This window comes from Heteronotia binoei, chromosome 2, assembly GCF_032191835.1.
Source record: "Heteronotia binoei isolate CCM8104 ecotype False Entrance Well chromosome 2, APGP_CSIRO_Hbin_v1, whole genome shotgun sequence".
In the NCBI taxonomy this organism is placed as follows: domain Eukaryota; kingdom Metazoa; phylum Chordata; class Lepidosauria; order Squamata; family Gekkonidae; genus Heteronotia; species Heteronotia binoei.
Window position 1 is genome coordinate 161,424,241 of NC_083224.1, and position 19,524 is coordinate 161,443,764.

General features: G+C 42.6%; 1 protein-coding gene across 5 annotated transcripts in view; it reads left to right on the plus strand.

Moving 5' to 3' along the window:
* The window catches only part of KCNT2 (potassium sodium-activated channel subfamily T member 2), a 364,082-nt gene that overhangs the window by 252,006 nt on the left and 92,552 nt on the right, over window positions 1-19,524 (plus strand). For all 5 annotated transcript variants that reach the window (XM_060232364.1, XM_060232365.1, XM_060232366.1 and 2 more), the window contains exon 15: window positions 15,102-15,210. In XM_060232364.1, coding sequence (XP_060088347.1) covers window positions 15,102-15,210 — 109 coding nt within the window. The remainder of the gene's footprint in view (window positions 1-15,101; window positions 15,211-19,524) is intronic.

Sequence of the window (19,524 nt, forward strand, 5' to 3'; positions counted from 1 at the left end):
CATAGGGCAAACATCACTGTCTTCAAAACAAAAGATTCTTCTGTTTCCAGGTATGGAATGTGAAGATTGAGCTAGGTGGAGGTTTATATGTGTAAGCAGTTAGAACAAGACTATTGTTAATAAGATAGCAAGTGGGGAGTGGTTTATAAGTTTGGCTTTGTCAGACAATTCAGATAGTCTAATGGCTCTTCTGTGTTCTCATTTTAGTTACTTGTGTGTCCCCATTTTTTCAGTCCCCCCCCCCCTTTTCTGAATATATGTTCCTTCCTCCTTCCCTCTCTCAATTCAATATTATATCACTGTATGTCTGGCATAAAAATCTGTAGTTTAAATCTACAAGTTTTTATTCTGGACATACAGTGATGTAATATGGAAACAACCATTAGAGGGAGGGTTCTTATAAATCTTCTTGGGTTTCTAATTTGCATTAATTGCAAATAACTTGGTAGAGCTATGCTAGGATTTTAGCATTTTAGACTGTATGTGTTCTTCCATAAAATCCTTGCACATTCCCTGAACATAAAAAACTAGTGTGCTGAGTAGAAGACTAGGCTAGAACTCTTTCTCTGTGATATGCCAGTTTTCTCCTAGGATTAGGAGACAGCTCTGAGCCTCAGTCACCTTCCCAATTCAAGTGCTGAGAAACCCCAACATCCCCATTAAGTGTTGAGACTCCTCCTGTATTCATTAGAGAGGACAGGATATAAGTCCAATAAATAAATAAATAAAAATAAACAAGGGGGTGGGAATTTGGTTAATTAAGAGTGGGAATTTTGGGCACATCGGGGCCAACAACAGAGGCAGGCAAGTAAGAAGGCAGCAAACAGGAGAATCTCCAAACTTATTTCCAATGCCCCAGGAAAAAATACAGAAGGGGGTATACAAACAAAAGAAAGAGAGTGGTGAATGCATTCCATACAGGATGGAGAACCAAGGCCTCAGAACACTTTGCTAGTCCTCTGTGCCAATGCTTCATTGATGCTCCTGTGTGCTGCATGTCTCTTATTCAAGCTGCAAAAGAAGCTTCTGGAACCTCAGAGCAAGAGCTAGTTGACTTAGGAGGGGAGGAGCCAGCGAACATGGAGATTCCCCCAGCCTTAATCCAGGGATTGGCCAAAGCCTGCGACACTCAGACCCTGCACTCCCTGCAGATATTTGCCAAGTGCAAATCTGTGCCCCAAGTCAGCATGCTTCTTCTGTCTTGGCCTTAGGCTGATCTTTTAAAATTATTTTCTCAATTTTTGAGTTTTTTTATTATTCTTGGCAGCTTTTGTTTTGTAGGTTTATGGCTGGTTTGTCTGATTTTTTTATGTTTGGTTCTAAATGTTTTAATTGAATGTTCAGGAGGGCCTTCTTATAAAGTGCATTGGGATGTATAATAAAAGGGCAGATTTTAAAATAAAGGGAATAGAACTGGTAGTTTACACAGAGAGTGGTTAAAATGTGTAATTCGCAGTCAGAAGATGTAGCAAATAAACTGCTTTAAAATAGAACATAAGAACATAAAAACATAAGAGAAGCCATGTTAGATCAGGCCAATGGCCCATCCAGTCCAACATTCTGTGTCACACAGCGGCCAAATATATATATATATATATATATATACACACACACACTGTGGCTAATAGCCACTGATGGACCTCTGCTCCATATTTTTATCTAATCCCTTCTTGAAGGTGGCTATGCTTGTGGACACCACCACCTCCTGTGGCAGTGAATTCCACATGTTAATCACCCTTTGGGTGAAGAAGTACTTCCTTTTATCCGTTTTAACCTGTCTGCTCAGCAATTTCATCGAATGCCCACGAGTTCTTGTATTGTGAGAAAGGGAGAAAAGTACTTCTTTCTCTACTTTCTCCATCCCATGCATTATCTTGTAAACCTCTATCATGTCACCCCTCAGGGTTAGATAGAGTCATGGAGGATGTCTATCCGTGGCCACTAGCCATGGTGACTAAGTTGAACCTCCAGATTCAGAGGCACTACTCCCAGAGCCAGGAGGCAACATCAGGGGAATCCTCGACCTCTAGGCCTTATCACTGGCCATCTAGAGGAACTTGTTGGCCATTGTGTGAGACTAGATGGACCATTGGTCTGATCCAGCAGGTCTCTTCTTACCGTCTTTCTGCATGTAGGGTTTTTTTTTTTTAAATGGAGGAATAAAGTAAGCCCCCACCTGCACAGTTCAAGCACATTGGCAGCTTGTGAATACCAGGCCTTAGAATGAATAGTTGAATATACTCAGCACCTCCCTGCTGGCTACACATGCAAGGGAAAAATCGGCAGTTTAATGTATTCATGCATATGCATGCATTTAACTGATTTTTTCTCATTAAGGAATGAATCCCTGATAAGCTTCCAGGGAACCTCACTTTCCAAAACCATACTTTAAAGAAGACTAAAATCTTCCAGGGTTTAGGTTTTCCTTTAAAGGAAGGTGTTTCTACAGATGTTCTTTTTTCTGGAACTTCCCTGGTTCCGTGATACTCTGTGAATATTCGGTCTACATTGACACATCCCATTATTAATTCTAAACAGAATAAGAGATATGTGTACTTATAAATAAGGTATGACAGCTGTACCGCCGATGGCATGAATTCTCACCATTTGGTCAACAATGCTTGTTTCTAAGGAAAATATTTTTGTTTAGCTGGAATGCTCTGCATGTATCAGACTACAGTCTTGCAATACACTGTTGATCAGATGAGGGTGGAATGCTGGCTCATTTCCAAGAACATGGGGTTCCTACTGTATAATAACCATCCTTAAGAACACCTACTGAGATTAATTAAGAGACTTTAAAACTGAAATTAAGATGAAAGACTGTGCAAAATCTAGCTGATAGACAATTAGGATTCTTGTACATGTTCTATCCGTCCCAAAACATCAAGAAAATTCTAGCAAGCTCTGATGGGAAATACTATATGGGAACAAGCAAGAACCTGCAAGAGTTGCAAGGTGAATTTCCCTCTCCCCCAACTATTTATTCCTTTTCCTCCCTTGAAAGACTGTATTACCTCTCCCATTTTCCTGCTTACTCTCCTTCCCATCCACCAGCCAATCTACCTTTCCCTTCAGTTTTCCACTCTACCCTATCCCAACACTCTCTGCCTAAGAAAACTATGGCTGAGTTGCACAGTGCCGGGTGCCAGGGCAGGCCCAGTTGTACAGTAGGAAATCTGCAAGGACTTGAAAAGGTCACCCGTTTCCCCCTATCTTCACTGCCCCACATTATTTCCTCTTTCCTTCCACCTGGCAACCCCCATATCCTCGTAGCTGTGTATGGGTACAGTTTGATTCATGCTTCCATTGCCCAACATGTATGCACAAAGTCAAAGAGGGCACACTGACCCTTTTGCACAGAGTGATTTAGAGTATTCAAAAGTACATTCAGGGTACAGTATACAGACTCTAATCACAATTCATATGTTAAAATATCGCAGAGTTCATAAAAATATATTTACTGAACATACTTGTGTTCTTGCCCACGTTTAGTTCTCCCCTTGAAGTATTCAAGTAAGAAACAAAATCCACAGTTCCACCACCTGTTACCCAAACTGGACCCAGAGAAGGGGAACTTAGCTTTAAAAAAGATTCCAGAAAGGAATAACACACAACCTTTGTAGCCTCTGTATACCAGAGTGGATCTTAGTAGCAGTACCCAAAATAAAATTATGAAAAAAGGCAATAAGAGAAACTGATTATAAACACAAACAAATAATTTTATTGTATACAAAATAATAAGAATGTGAGAACCTGAGAACTAATTCCCTAAGTACGCATGCATGCACATGCACATGCACACACACCAATAAAAGGGCATACTTATAAAAGGCAGGAGGGAGGAAACTGGGAAATTTTAGGGAAGGAATCTGAGTTCCTGGGCTTGACATCTGAAGAGGTCCAGGGGTAAAGTACAGCGGAGGTCCAAGGAGCAGAGCTGGTTAAGCAAGGTCACCCGTTTCCCCCTATCTTCACTGCCCCACAGCAAAAAGTACAGCAATCTGATTCAGTATAAAGTAGTTTCATATGTTTATGTGCGTACTTTGATTAGGCTCTTGTAAGCTGAATCTGCATGGGTCGAAAGAGCCTTGGTGAGACAACTTAATTAACATATTTTAATTAGGTTGAAGTGAGCCAGATCTGCAATGGAACAAAAGTTTGTGTTAGTCAAGATAGGTCTTGAACAAAATAGAGTGTAAATTAATAACCTGAGTGCCCTTCTTGATTGAATAAAAAAAGGAGAAAGAGGAACCAGTCATTGATTAAGGAAATAGCAACTTCCTTGGGCTGGGCAGACACTTCTGGGGTATGCTAGGATATTCCAGTGTTGAAAAATCTTTTGTCATTGAGAATGAAGTGTAGTCTTACTGAGAAGTCTTATTGTTATTGAGACCCCTGAGCTGGGGGAGATTGCACACTTCCAGCATTCCCTTCCTCTCCTGCAGCTGGGAATTTCCAATGTCATGGCTGAAACCAGGTGCCTTTATAAGACTCGTGAAGTTTCAGGTCCCCTTAGTACTTAGGCTGTAGAAGGGGGAGCCTTTCTAAACAACTAAGTCCAAAATAAGATGGGGACCCCTCTAACCAAGGGGTTCTTGTCTGGAGGAGGAATTGGGGTCCTTATGCACTTTACTACCAACCCAAATGCTTTCATTACTATGAAACCCCTCAAAGAGCTTGTACTTGTATGCTGCTTAGCAACACTGAAGAGAAAGTCTCCCAGAAAGAGGTCTTATCAGTGTAGCAAGTATGCTTTGCCATTCAGATTCTTAACAGAGCTCAGACATCTGTTGAAATAATACCTGTCTTTCCCAAATGTCTCAGAATTATTTTTCTCTTTGCTGTTTGAATTTGGCTGTCTCTGATTGATATTTCTTCTCCAGTCCCTGTGGGGAGGTGCCCCATAACATCAGCTTCACTTGAGCCTTGTTGAGCATCAGTGGGCCCCTGTCTGGCTTATGTACTGTGATTAAGCAACCATATGATCCATCCCTTTCTCCTGCCTTAGTACACTATTGTATCCATGAAGCCTTGTGCTTACTGGGGATGTCCCATTCACTTTGTTGTCTGACAAAATTCTCTGTGCAGTTATACTTACTGCATATGTGGAAGCCAGTAGTGCTTCTAATGGAGGTAATAACATCCATCATCCTTTGCTATTGGCAAAAGCTTTTTTTTCTCAAACCTTTCTCTCAAACTGTGTTCTCTTATACCCAGGTGTCTAAATACTTAATGCACTGAATTGATCCAGCGGTTAAATGCCAAGATGAAAAGCAGTAGAAATTAGTCATTACAGAAATTACATTAGTCTCTGTGGTTCATGGATTGCAGTAAATGAATGTTTTCTTTTTTATTTATGACTGGCATCTTTTTTGCCCATTGCATTTTGCCTACACCAGAGGCTTTTGTTCAAAAAATCTAATGCATTTACCATTTCAATAACTGGACAGCTCCTTCAGTGGGCCCTTCCATCTCATCAGTTTATTTAAAATACCTGGTCAACTTATTTAAAATACTTGGTCAATTGAACAGTGGCAACCAAGGTCAAAACTATCTACAGGATTTTAGTCAAAAATGACAGCTTTGTGTTGCATTCTACCCTTCTTTCCTCCTGCAGTAATATCCAATTTATTCAGTGTTCTAACATAACTGGCTAGCAAATATGAATAAATTCTTATCATACAAATGACATTACAGGATACATTTAAATGAAATGTTATGGGCTTGGGCTTGATGTAAGGCTACTTTTTAATGCATCCACATGTTGTTTGTAACATGTAGTTGTACCCTTGTTGAGAAAGCAAGAACTTTCTGGGTCTTCACTGACACTGGTCAGTTCAAGCCCACACATTGAACTGAGTTATCAGGTGCTGAACAACCTAATGATGTACATGCATGCATGAATTCACTCCAAGTCTCATCCTTTAACTTGAGGAGCATTTTTAAAATTTGCCTATAAATTCATAGTCAGTTATTACTTCCCTGTAGTTTTTATAAGGCACAAGAGAGGAACACATGAGGACTCATACCCAAGAAGAAGAAGACATTGGATTTATATTCCACCCTCCACTCAGAGTCTCAGAGCGGCTCACAATCTCCTTTATCTTCCTCCCTCACAACAAACACCCTGCAAGGTGGGTGGGGCTGAGAGGACTCTCACAGCAGCTGCCCTTTCAAGGACAACCTCTGCCAGAGCTATGGCTGACCCAAGGCCATTCCAGCAGTTGCAAGTGGAGAAGTGGGGAATCAAACCTGGTTCTCCCAGATAAGAGTCCATGCACTTAACCACTACACCAAACTGGCTCCCAAGGTACCTCTCCACTTGCTTTCCTGGTTCAGTTCCATAGAGTTCTCCTCCCTACTCTCATATTTTGTGCTCTGCCCTCCACAACACTCCTGCAGCCACTTTTATTCCTCTGCACAGTCACACCTTCTATTAAACCATATTTAACTATATGCAGCTGTTAGGCAACCCCATAATGCCAACTGTGATCGTATGACATCACATTTTTATTAAAGATGTGATGTTTAATAATACCCTCCATTGTAACTTTTAGGATTTTTGCTGAAAATCTAGGGTTTTCCTTGGGGTAGTGCCTCCTTTCTCTACCTGACCCAGTGTGCAGATTCTTTGATCTCTTTGAAGTCGAGTTCAGAATTCAATAGATGATAATACCTACATATTACACTGGGTTCCAGTTATCTGAGAGAAAGGTGGCATTATACATGTGTTAATGAATGGATGGATGGATGGATGGATGGATGGATGGATGAAGCAAGTTATGCTTTAGGGCTTCTGTGCTACATGATGAGATTTATAGGTGAGTTTCAACCACTCACTTCTGTTCCTGTAAACAGTATTTTAGGAATCTATGACACACATGACTGGTGTTGCAGTCCATATTTGATCATTCCAATTCATAATAAAAACAGCCTCTCAGGGCGTTTTTTCTGGAAAAAGAGGTGCCAGAACTATCAAGAGAAGAAGACTGCAGATTTATACCCTTCCCTTCTCTGAATCAGAGACTCAGAGTGGCTTACAATCTCCTATATCTTCTCCCCCCAAAACAGACACCCTGTGAGGTGGGTGGGGCTGAGAGGGCTCTCACAGCAGCTGCCCTTTCAAGGACAACTCCTGTGATAGCTATGGCTAACCCAAGACCATTACAGCAGCTGTAAGTGGAGGAATGGGGCATCAAACCCAGTTCTCCCAGATAAGAGTCCATGCACTTAATCACTACACCAAACTGGGAAATGAAGGAGAAACATGTGGGTGCCCCTCATGAACTTTTAAACATTTTTTTGATAATTTTGTTTCCACAAAGAGGTTCCAGAACTCCATTCCACTATGTTGCCCCAGAAAAAAGCCCTGAGCATAACTAAGACATCCACAGAACATATACGCTATTGTGCATTCCCAGATATGTGGCAACATGTGACTTTGTAAACACACTGAAAGACAATCACATACACACACACACAAAACTACCAGCCTGATGAAGATTGCATATGAGAACCTATCTTGCTTTATGAAGCCCAAAATGTTGACAGTAGTTGATAACCACTTAAAGAGGGCAGAAAGAAGCTGAAGTTTCAATAAAAGTAGTTCTCTAAAGCCAGGAAGCTACGATAAAGTTCAGCAGATGGTCCATTTTTCATTCCTGTTTTTGTATATATTTATATCTTTATGAACTTTGGCAGCTCTCTGCTTTCTCCACTCCCTGTTGATTTTATAGATAATTGTATTGTGTGTGCATGTTGTATGGGTTTTATGCACAATTTATGAGGCATTTATAAACAGTGAATGATTTCGCACTCAGTACTTGCCTCCCTTTCAGCACAGGGCTCCTCACGACAGATCTTTTTGCCAGATTCTTCACTGGCATATCAGGATCAGGGCTGCATGTTCCCTTCTTGCTCTCTACTCCACAATAACTTGTTTTTGATTAATGTCGGAGGCATGTCCTTCTTGTTTTCCTGCCACTCATTTCTCCATGGCTCCCTCCCCTTTTCTCTCCCACTTTCTCTCTGCTCTTTTTTATGCACATGTGTAGTTGCATTACATCACAATCAGATTAGCCCAAGAGTTTCACATGGCAAAAGCATCATATGTGAAGCAACAGCTGTTCTATTGGTTCTATTTTTTATACCAGACATTTTGAAAACATCACACACACTGCCATTCTCCATTTTGCCCGGTGTCAACTACATACACAAGGAGGAAAATAGTTTGCAGTTTTGTTGATGGGCAGTACGCAGACTCAGAGGGTGTGGGGAAGGGAGAACATGTTATGAGGAGTGTATGTGAACTGGCATGAGTTTCACACTCAGGATGATGAGATTGGACACAGGTCAAAGGAAACTTCTTGAAAAGCCAGGATCCTGAAGCCATGGAGGAAATGTAGGAAAGAGGTGGGGCAAGTTGCAGCCCCATGACAAGGTGTGTAAAATCAGGCAGAAGAGCCAGGGAAAACAGGAGCATGAGACTGGGACAAAGGCTAGTGAGGAATCGGTCACAATGTAGGTCCTTTACACATTTAACGGATAATGGTGATTTGTTGATGCAGCAGTGGTGTTGAGGAAATGCATACATTCTATGGGAAGAATTCAATGTATGGAACCACAAAATGGCATGTGAATCAATAGTCAAGAGTTCATTTTGTACAAGGAGAAAATAAAATGAAAATGGGTGGAGTATGAGGAGGTCAAAACAGTGAGAATGAGAAATTTGAAATAAGCCCGTAAACTGCAGCTCTCTAGGGAATAGGTTGGGAGCAAGTTCTCTAGCTTCTTTGTAGAACACATTCTTCAAAAGAGTAATCTGTAGGTGTGATCAGACTGGGATTTTGCCACAGCAGTCTCTTAGTTTTTAAAAAGCCACTAGACATGCTGCGGTGATCAGATGGTGCCTTCTTGCTGTACAACATAGTCGTGGTCCTGTGACATCAAGGATGGGCTGCAAAAATGCTTCCATGGTGCACCCAGGCCAATTTAATGGGTGCACAATGGAAGCGCCTCACTGACTTTGCCATCAGGAAGTACCTAGTGTCTATTAAATGCATGTGGGAGGTGTCACGTCACGAGGTAGGTGCGAATGGGCCACATGGAACAGTTGTGCAAACGTGATCACGCCTGTTAAATCCAGAGGTGGGTGTGTGTGGCTATGGCAGGCCAAAATGCCCATCTCATCACACCCTGTAACAGTTCTTCAACATATTATAGATCCTCAGAATATCCATTGCCAAATGGGGTGGGATGTGCCAGTCACAACAGCAGCGAAGCAAGACATTACAGACTAGATAAGAGTTTCTGTATATTCAAGGGATCTTCTCCCACAAAACAGACTTGTGAGGACTGAGCATATTCATTGCCTTTGGTGTGTTTACAGCAATCATGGATCAGTTAAAGAAAAAAGAAATGGAAGAGGCTAGGGAATAACTTATACAAATGACAAACTGTGAGGGAGGAGTTGAGTTGAGTGGAAATTTCCCCATCAATTATTCCTCTTGTGATTCTTCATAGATCCCCAGTTTATACAAAACATAGTTAAATCCTGGAACTGTTTCAAGATGGCTTAGGAAAATTAATGTAAAAATATATCCCACAAGTGTTTAAAGAGAGGTTTCCTTTGATGTAAGCAATTATTTAGGTGTAAGCAGTTTCAAATTAACATTGATTTTGTACATACAATCATGTGTATATGAGTGTTCAATATAAACTAAAATTATTCTCTTTTATGTAAAACCTGCATTTTACCAGAGCTATTTACATTTTTACTATGACATAGACAGTTCCGTGTCTTTTTTCTCTATGTATATTTATCTTAAATATACATAGACAGAGAAAGTACTTCATGTTCCAAGAATGAGAAAAAAGAAATCTAAGTTAGAAGCACAGTGGCGACTGGATCAGGTTTTCCGCTCAAAGTGAATGTGGATTAAGTTAGTGGAAATCAATACTTCTGGGAATGTGAAAATGAGATAACCCTACTGAGAGAAGTCATACTTCTAAAAAGCAATTTAGGGATGAAATTGGAAAATTGTTCTGAACATGGAAGACAGAACAAAAGTCGAAAACAAAGCTATTACTAGTTATGCTAACAACTTTAAAAACTCCTGTTTATTCTGTTTCACAGAGACAAGAATTGTGCTAAGGTAATTTAGGGGAGAAATTTTGCTGAATTCTAGAGGCACAAATGTCACTGCTGTGGCAGTTGGCAAACCACTTTGCAGGACTATTTGCATTTAACATTTTGACTTCTATGACTCAGGTACTAAAGTCATAAACCTCAAACCAGTGACATCAGAACTAATTTGATCAAGTTATATCCAAAGGTACACTTCCACTCATAGGAGTCTTTTCACTCATGAGATGATTTATTCTGTGAGCAGGAGAATCCTTCTGTGAGCAGAAAGTCACTCCACATTTTAATTTTGAGTGGGAGTAAAAGCCACTTCACATATTATATTTTTAAAAACTGTACCTTTAAGGAGATTTAACTACTTCGGTAATATATGAGCCATATATTACCATCAATATTACCTGCTGGGCAGTTATTTAGATTTGGGTATCAGGTAGGACCGGGCTACATTCAGACTCACTCTCTGGTAAGTTCTCCCTCCCCCTCTAATTATAAAATCTCTTGCCACTTCTCATCCTAGTCCAAGGATTGTTCTGTGTCAGTGGCAATTGCCCAGAAAGATAGAGAAATTCACAGTGTGATGGGAATTGGTAGTAACTAATAAACACTATGGTTGTGGGAAGGAGCATGTGCCATGGGAGTGTTGTGGAGAGTATAATGAACTTAAGTCGAGTTTTTATAACAGAGAATGACTCATTCTCCAATGTAAACAGGTTAACCAGATCACATCCACAACCTTTATTTAATAATATATAGTAATATCAGTCAGAAGTGAAATTTCTCTGCCTTTGAAATGCATGAAACACTTCGTTGTAGCACTTGAGAAAACTTTTTTTTTTTTTAGTAATTATATAAAACCATACAGGAGAAAGCACTCAGAACATTTTTGTTTGTTTGGCATAGAGAAACACTGATGTTCTTGATGGTATATAAGGCATCATAATAGCTATCTGACCAGCATTACATTTTATAAACTCACATTATAGTTATTCACTTGGCAGCAGCCATGCTAACTGGTCAGTATACCCAAATACCTGTGATTGTGCTTCTTTGGAACTTTAGAATTAGTGGGCTATGTTTTGTGTTACCCTCTTTACTGTTAACCTAAATAAATTTCTCACAGCTATTTTAACTCATTTAAATTCAAGCTCAGTGGTGAAAAAAGTAATTTAAATATGATCCAATATAGGTTCCTATATAATTCACATGGTCTCATGTGATCCAATATAGGTTCCTATATAATTCACATTGCTTAGGTGCATTGGCAACTAAGCAAATATGAGCTAAAACTACGTTTGACCAGATAGTAAATTGTTCAAAATCATTGTGATTTAGCTTGTTCTATGGGAACAATTTTTTTAAAAAAAAAATATTTCTCTTAACCATAATTTGTTATGTTTTGAGGTTTGATCAGTTCTTGTTCTTTTAAATTCTGTATGGTGTGTGGATCTTTTCAAAAAAATCTGTACCTTTTCTGTTATGGTTGTAATGCCCTTTGGCTATGAGCAATAAATCTGACTCTGAATTGACTTTTACTCTCAGGAGGTTAACAGCCCAATCCAGACATACATGATGGCCGGCAGCTCGGGCGTGGGCGGATCTATGGCGCCGCTTGTTGGCTTCCAAAGGGGAGACGTTACACCACGCTGTTGCCATGGTGAACCCATCGCCATGGTGATTTCACCCAGGTGCACGCCATTCACCCACTGCCAAGGCGGGGGTGGGGGAGGCGCAGGCTCATGCAGGACCACGGGATTGGCCAGCCCGTTACACGTGACTGGGTGAGGGGGTGGAAAGCCCGTGCCAGAGAAGCCGTCAATCCCCCCCACTCCCTCCCGCTGTCAGAGATGCTGCCAATGGCAGGCAGACAGGCAGGCAGAGGCATGCACGGACAAGCAGGAAGTACCAAGTGCAGGAGTTCACTGTCCTAGACAGCGGCTGGAATGTGTGTCTGGGAGTGGCCAGACCAAGTCCAAAAGACACCCCCTGGAGCCCCCCCCCGGTATTGCCCTGCTGCTGCCCCCTGCTATGTGCAAGGAACACCTCCCTTGGGGGCCACAGAACTCAGAGTGCGAGCCACTGGGCATGCATCCACTTCAGCGCCCCCCCCAAGTGCCCAGCACACAACAGCCCTGTGTGGTTGTGTAGGCCCTCAGCCTGGGCAGGCTGAGGGGCGGCACCCCCTCTCCTGTCCAGCCATGCGGGCGGCAGCGTGGAGGCACATAGCCCATTCCCCCCTCTAAGAACCAAGTCTGTCCACCCTCCCAGGCATTCCCTCAGAGAGGCCACTGATGGGGAGGGGGTTGCCCCAGGAACGTGCAGCAGATGCCAAGCAGGAGAGACAACAGAGGGCACAGCTCACACTTTATTTTTCTGGAACAGAGTGCAATAGTCTCCCTGGAGCATGCTGAGCAGTCTCACCGTGGGTGGGGCTTCATTCCGAGTGGCAGGCAGAAGCAGCTGAGGGAGTGGGGAGGGTGGTGGAGCAACACACGCGGAAGCCTGTGTTGGCGTCCCACCTGCAAAATGGAGACAGAGATCAAGAGCACCTGCAGGGGCGGCAGCTGGAAGAGCAGGCTGCATTTCAGCCGGGCACTCTCTTAAAGGGACAGTCTCTGATCCACCTCCCTGCATTGGGGCAGCTGCCACACACACACCCCCGTGCACCTCCAGGGATTGGGAATGCAGCAGAGGGCAGACCAAGGGAAGGGAGCAGGCAGCAGCACAGGGGCATGGGCTCAGCAAATGCCCCCTGCTGGAGCCCACTGCTGGGTTCAAGTGCCAAAGACGCATGCACATCAAGTGGTCAAGAGTGAGGGGAGGGGAAGGACGGGGGGGCAGTGGAACTTACCCAGCTATGGGCAACAGTCCTCACATGCAGAGCCTCCAGGAGCCCGGAACCTCTGGAGATCTGGAAACAAGAGCAGTTAGCCTCAAAGGAGAGACCTCTCTCTCCCCCTCACAAATCAAAGATATTGTCAAAGCAACCACGCTTTGCAAAACCCGTCACCAACGTGCCTGTCTGTCCCTCATTCTAAGTCTGTATGGCCAGGAGTTTGCTGGCAGAGCTTCCCACCATGCAAACCTGTCCCTAACAACTGAGTTGTGCGAGGCAGAGCGGAAGTATTTCTAGGAGGAGGGACCGCAATTGGGCACCGGGAAGGGGGCTTGCCAGGCTGAGGCATGAGGGGATTGGTGAGGCAATTACACTACTCCCTAAGGGGCTTGCGAGCTTCCGCAGCGGTGGAGGCGACCTTTGTTTTTGGTTTCAATGAGTGCCTATGGGACACGCTGCTATTTTTGCAGACATAATGCTGCGTGTCTTGAGGGGTGTGTGTGTCATGGGCCAAACTGTTCAGGAAGCCGCCTAAGCCTGGCTGCGCCCCCAACTCCACCCCCTCCTCAGCCTGAATGCCGCGCTCTGCCTCACTTCCACCCATGCTCAGGCGCAGCCCTCAGGAGCTGTTGCTCTTGGGCAGAGCGGCGCTCAGGCAGCCCTCCATCCATGTAACTCCCCTCCACTGTGGTGGCACTGGTCGTATGTCGGTGCAAACCCTTCCTGCGCCCACGTAGTGGCTCGTCTGCTCCCAAAAGACTTCTCCCCCCCCCCCGCCCAAATTGTGCTGTAAAGGACAAAATGGAGCAGATCAGAATGATGGGTGCTACTTTGGGTTCCCAGTGGGGAGAAAGGTGGGGCATAAATAAACAAGAAAAATAAGAGCCAAGGTCTCCCCATCTCCTTCCAACAAAGTAAGAAAACACCTGGTCATTGCAGTGCATGCCTGGTAATGTCTAGATTAGGTTACTGCAATGAGCTCTGTATGAGGCTGCCTGGAAAAGTATTTTGAACTTTCTATTGGTACGGAATGCTACAGCCAGGGTGTTGACTGGAGTGGTCCATAAAGACTATATCACTGCAGTCTTGGTCCATTTTCGTCAGCCTATCTCACAATGTGTTTTCTGGCCAATTTTAAGGTGCTGGTGTTGACCTTTGGAGTTTTATATGATCTTGGCCCAGCATGCTGTAATGGACCACCTATTCCGATATGAACCTACCCCACAACATTCATCTTCTGAGGCCCTCCTTCAGGTTCCCCTGTCTTCTGAGGTTAGATGGATTGCAACCTGAGAGAGAGTCTCAGTCATGACACTGAGGTTGTGGAATTTCACCTGTTCCCTTCTACCGCTGCCTTCTACCAGTGGGTGAAGACTTTTTGTTTAGTTTGGCTTAACTTGTTTTATTATATGTTTTATATTGCAGGTGGACCTGGTTGGACTTAAAAATGTGAGAAATTTTGTATATAAATTAATAATTCAAGGAAGTATTAAAGTACTGCTGTAGCAGTAGAAGCAAATCTGTTTATCATAAAATGCCTTCAATGCACTTTTATTTTCCAGAGTAGCACAAACACAAAAGACTGGTCCCTGAATGAAGGAAGAAAGGATGGAGCAGTAATAACAAAAAGCATGGAGGGAATAGAAAAACAAGACGAATTAACTGATCATGAGCAAATACTTTATTGAACCTTATGGGAACTTTGTTCCCATGGCAGCTGACTGTGGACCAAACAGACCATGCCCTTAATATATTTTGCGCCTAGAAAGGAATTTCTTCTCATGTCCTGCCATAGCTGTGAAAAATGGTAACAGTTGTTGATTTTATGTTTACACCAGGTTTAAATTTACTTTTCCAGGTATGCTTCTTAGCTTTTATAACTTTTCATTCTATCATATCTGTCAACTGAGAGATAGGGGGAAATATTGTTACTAACAATGTGAGCATCAAACGCTGGATGTTATCTTTCTTTACGAATGAACCTCAGGGCATAGTGTATCTTCTTGATTCACATTTGGTAAGACTTTTTGTGGTCACTCTGGGGGCCTTAGGATCAAATTCCAGCCATGGGCCATCAGTTTGCTTCTCTTTCTTAAATAGTGCTCTTATTTTTTATTGCAGATCATGTTGTATGTGAGGAGGAATTCAAATATGCAATGCTAGCTTTAAACTGTATTTGTCCAGCTACATCTACGCTCATCACTCTGTTAGTTCATACGTCAAGAGGGCAGTAAGTATAATAATAAAACTGTGCTGTGACCTGTATACAGCGGCATCAGGGTATGGCATTACGTATTTAAGAACAAATGGCTATCAGTGACCTTTCCTTTCTCTGTTCCAGCAGAATGGAAATATTTAGTACCTGTAAGCAAACACCTTCCTACATAAATTTGAACTGCTTGGCTGCACTGTCATATTAGTTTAGCAATATTCCTTCTAAATGTTTAGCCCATCAGAAAGGCTGAATTATTGTTAAGGTTGCCAAACATATGCTTGAAACCTCTAGGAGATTTGGGGGGTGGAGTAGGACATGGGGGAAAGGACATCAGTGATGTGCTCTAGGATTCCACCAATCTCTATGATCAAAACTATAGAGATTGGGAATATTGTCTTCTCCCCCCTTTCCCCTCACTGATCAGTTGAGCACCAGAAGGGGCAGGGGAGCATCAGTGGGAAGTATCCCATTGATAGCAGGAAGTGGCAGCCTAATTTATTAATCTATCATAGATCAATATATTGAGTTATGGTAACATAAGAGAAGCCATGTTGGATCAGGCCAATGGCCCATCCAGTCCAACACTCTGTGTCACACAGTGGCCAAAAAATTATATATATATATATATACATACATACACACACACACACACACACACACACATATATATACACACTGTGGCTAATAGCCATTGATGGACCTCTGCTCCATATTTTTATCTAACCCCCTCTTGAAGCTGGCTATGCTTGTAGCGGCTGCCACCTCCTGTGGCAGTGAATTCCACATGTTAATCACCCTTTGGGTGAAGAAGTACCTCCTTTTATCTGTTCTATCCCAACTGCTCAGCAATTTCATAGAATGCCCACGAGTTCTTGTATTGTGAGAAAGGGAGAAAAGTACTTTCTCTACCTTCTCCATCCCATGCATAATCTTGTAAACCTCTATCATGTCACCCTGCAGTTGACGTTTCTCCAAGCTAAACAGCCCCAAGCGTTTTAACCTTTCTTCATAGGGAAAGTGTTCCAACCCTTTAATCATTCTAGTTGCCCTTTTTCCAATGCTATAATATCCTTTTTGAGGTGTGGTGACCAGAATTGCACACAGTATTCCAAATGAGACCGCACCATCGATTTATACAGGGACGTTATGATACTGGCTGATTTGTTTTCAATTCCCTTCCTAATAATTCCCAGCATGGTGTTGGCCTTTTTTATTGCAATCGCACACTGTCTTGACATTTTCAGTGAGTTATCTACCATGACCCCAAGATCTCTCTCTTGGTCAGTCTCTGCCAGTTCACACCCCATCAACTTGTATTTGAAGCTGAAATTCTTGGCCCCAATGTGCATTACTTTGCACTTGGCCACATTGAACCTCATCTGCCACGTTGACGCCCACTCACCCAGCCTCAACAAATCCCTTTGGAGTGCCTCACAATCCTCTCTGGTTCTCACCACCCTGAACAATTTAGTGTCATCTGCAAACTTGGCCACTTCACTGCTTACTCTCAACTCCAAATCATTTATGAACAAATTAAAGAGCATGGGACCCAGTACTGAGCCCTGCGGCACTCCACTGCTTACCGTCCTCCACTGCGAAGACTGCCCATTTATACTCACTCTTTGCTTCCTATTAATTAGCCAATTTTTGACCCACAAGAGGACCTGTCCTTTTACTCCATGACTCTCGAGCTTACTAGGGAGCCTTTGATGAAGAACTTTATAAAAAGCTTTCTGGAAGTCAAGGTAAACAATATCTGTCCTTTTTAAAGATGGGGGTGACATTTGCTACCTTCCAGTCCTCAGGAATGGAGGCAGATTTCAATGAAAGATTACATATTTTTGTCAGAAGATCCACAAATTCAACTTTGAGTTCTTTCAGAACTCTTGGATGTATGCCATCTGGACCTGGTGACTTATAGTTTTTAATTCATCTATCAGTTGTAGGACATCCTCTCTTGTCACCTCAATCTGATTCAGGTCTTTCAACACCCCTTTGAATATAAGTGGTTCTGGAGCAGGCAAATACTTCTCATCTTCCACATTGAAGATGGAGGCAAAAAATGCATTCAGCTTCTCAGCCATTTCCCTATCCTCCTTCAGTAATCCTTTGACCCCTTGGTCATCCAAGGGCCCCACTGCCTCCCTGGCTGGTTTCCTGCTTCTAATATATTTGAAGAAATTTTTATTGTTGGTCTTTATGTTTTTTGCAATATGCTCCTCATAGTTCCTTTTTGCCTGCCTGATCACAGTCCTGCATTTGATTTGCCACAGCCTGTGTTCCCTTTTATTAATCTCACTTGGACCAGCTTTCTACCGCTTAAAGGAGTCCTTCTTACCTTTTACAGCTTCCATTACTTTGTTTGTTAACCATGCAGGCCTTTTCTTATACTTGTTTGTGCCTTTCCTAACTTGTGGTATATATTTTATCTGAGCTTCTAGGATCGTGGTTTTAATTAGCCTCCAAGCTTCCCCAAGTGTTTTGACTGTATTTATCTTTCTTTTCAGTTTCCTCTTCACATGCCTCCTCATCTCAGAGAATTTACCCCTTTTAAAGTTAAATGTGGTTGTGCTGCTCTTTTGGGGCAACTCTCTATTTATACATATGGTGAAATCAATAACGTTATGGTCACTGCTTCCAAGCGGTTCGATCACTTTTACATCTCTCACCAAGTCTTGGGCATTACTTAGGACCAAATCCAGGATCGCCTCACCCCTGGTAGGTTCAGAGACCATCTGCTCCATAGCACAGTCATTGAGAGCATCTAGAAACTCAATCTCTTTCTCTTGACCAGAACACATATTGACCCAATCAATCTGCGGGTAGTTAAAATCACCTATGACGACACAGTTTTTGCATCTAACCACTATCTTTAAGCCTTCCATCATATTATATTATATATATGGTATTTCATAGGCTACCTGATTTATCGCATGGCATCTTTTCCCATTTGTTCCTTCCATCCTCATGTATCTGCTGCCTTGTTCCATTTATCTTCCTTCTCAGATTAAGAAAGTCACCTCTTTCTGTGGTGACACTTATATTATGGATCATGCCCTTCCTAGGAAATCTCCCAAAAAACATCCTTAGTCTCCATTAGAGTACTTCATTTAAATCAGTTATTTCAATTTGTGTTGTTTTTGTAGTTGTCAAAAACATATCAAATACTGAATAGTGTGTGGGGGGGAATTTTGTACATTCCTCTTGGTACTCTGATCTGGACGGCCCAGGCTAGCCCAATCTCATCAGATCTCAGGAGCTAAGCAAGCTTGGACTTGGCTGGTATTTGGATGGGAGACCTCCATGGAAGACCATGGTTGTTACATGGAGGCAGGCAATGGCAAACCATCTCTGAACGTCTCTTGCCTTGAAAACCCCACAGAGTTGCCATAAGTCAGCTGTGACTTGATGACACTTTTCATCACCATATTCCTCTTGCCATTAAGAATTTGAATATCCAAAAAGCTGGCAAATTGTTTGCCATAAAAGAGCCAGTGTGATATAGTGGTTACAGTATTAAACTAGGATATGAGAGACCCAGATTCAAAGTATTGCTCTATCATGAAATCTTGCTGGGTGAACTTGGGCTGATCACATACTCTCAGCCTCACCTCCATTTTGTGAGTATAAAATGGAGAAGAGGAAGGTCATGTAAGCTACTTTGGGTTCCCACTGAGGAGAAAGGTAGGGTATAAAACGGGAAACCTGCCAGCCTTGCAGTGATCAGTGCTGATTTAAGGTGCTTTGTGCCCCAAGCATGCAACATTCCTTTCTTCCTAATTTGCCCTCACCTTTGAAATTCCCTCCAGCATTATCTTGGACCTGGCCAGCAGCAGTGCAGTTTGAGGAGGCAGTGCCTATCATCTCCCAAACAGCCAGTGGCCAAGATGTGTTGAGCTACCCCAGTATATTGGCATCCTCCTGTTTGTACTCACACAAGCAGTTGCTTGGTGGCTGGTGAGGAAGCCAGGCCCAAAAGTAGTAAGAAAAGCTGTGCCTACAAAAAGTTGTGCTTTTTAAAGGCACAGAAGCTTGTGGGGAAGGGGGGGGGGGGAGGTGGTAATCCCATATCAAATAGTTACTGTGATTCTTTGTTTTTTGTATTAGAGTGTGAATTGCTGTGTTAAGGCAAATACTGTATCTAATTAAGAACATTTAAAAGTTCCAAGGGAAAAAAATAGCCATTGTGAATACAAATAAAACATTGACATTTACCCACAGAGATGTTTAGCCTTTTGCATGGCGATTTAGTATCCCCCAAGGTGGAAGAAACACTGCAGCACATTGAGGCAGACAAATGCCAGGATATTAATGGTGCCCCCTTCATTG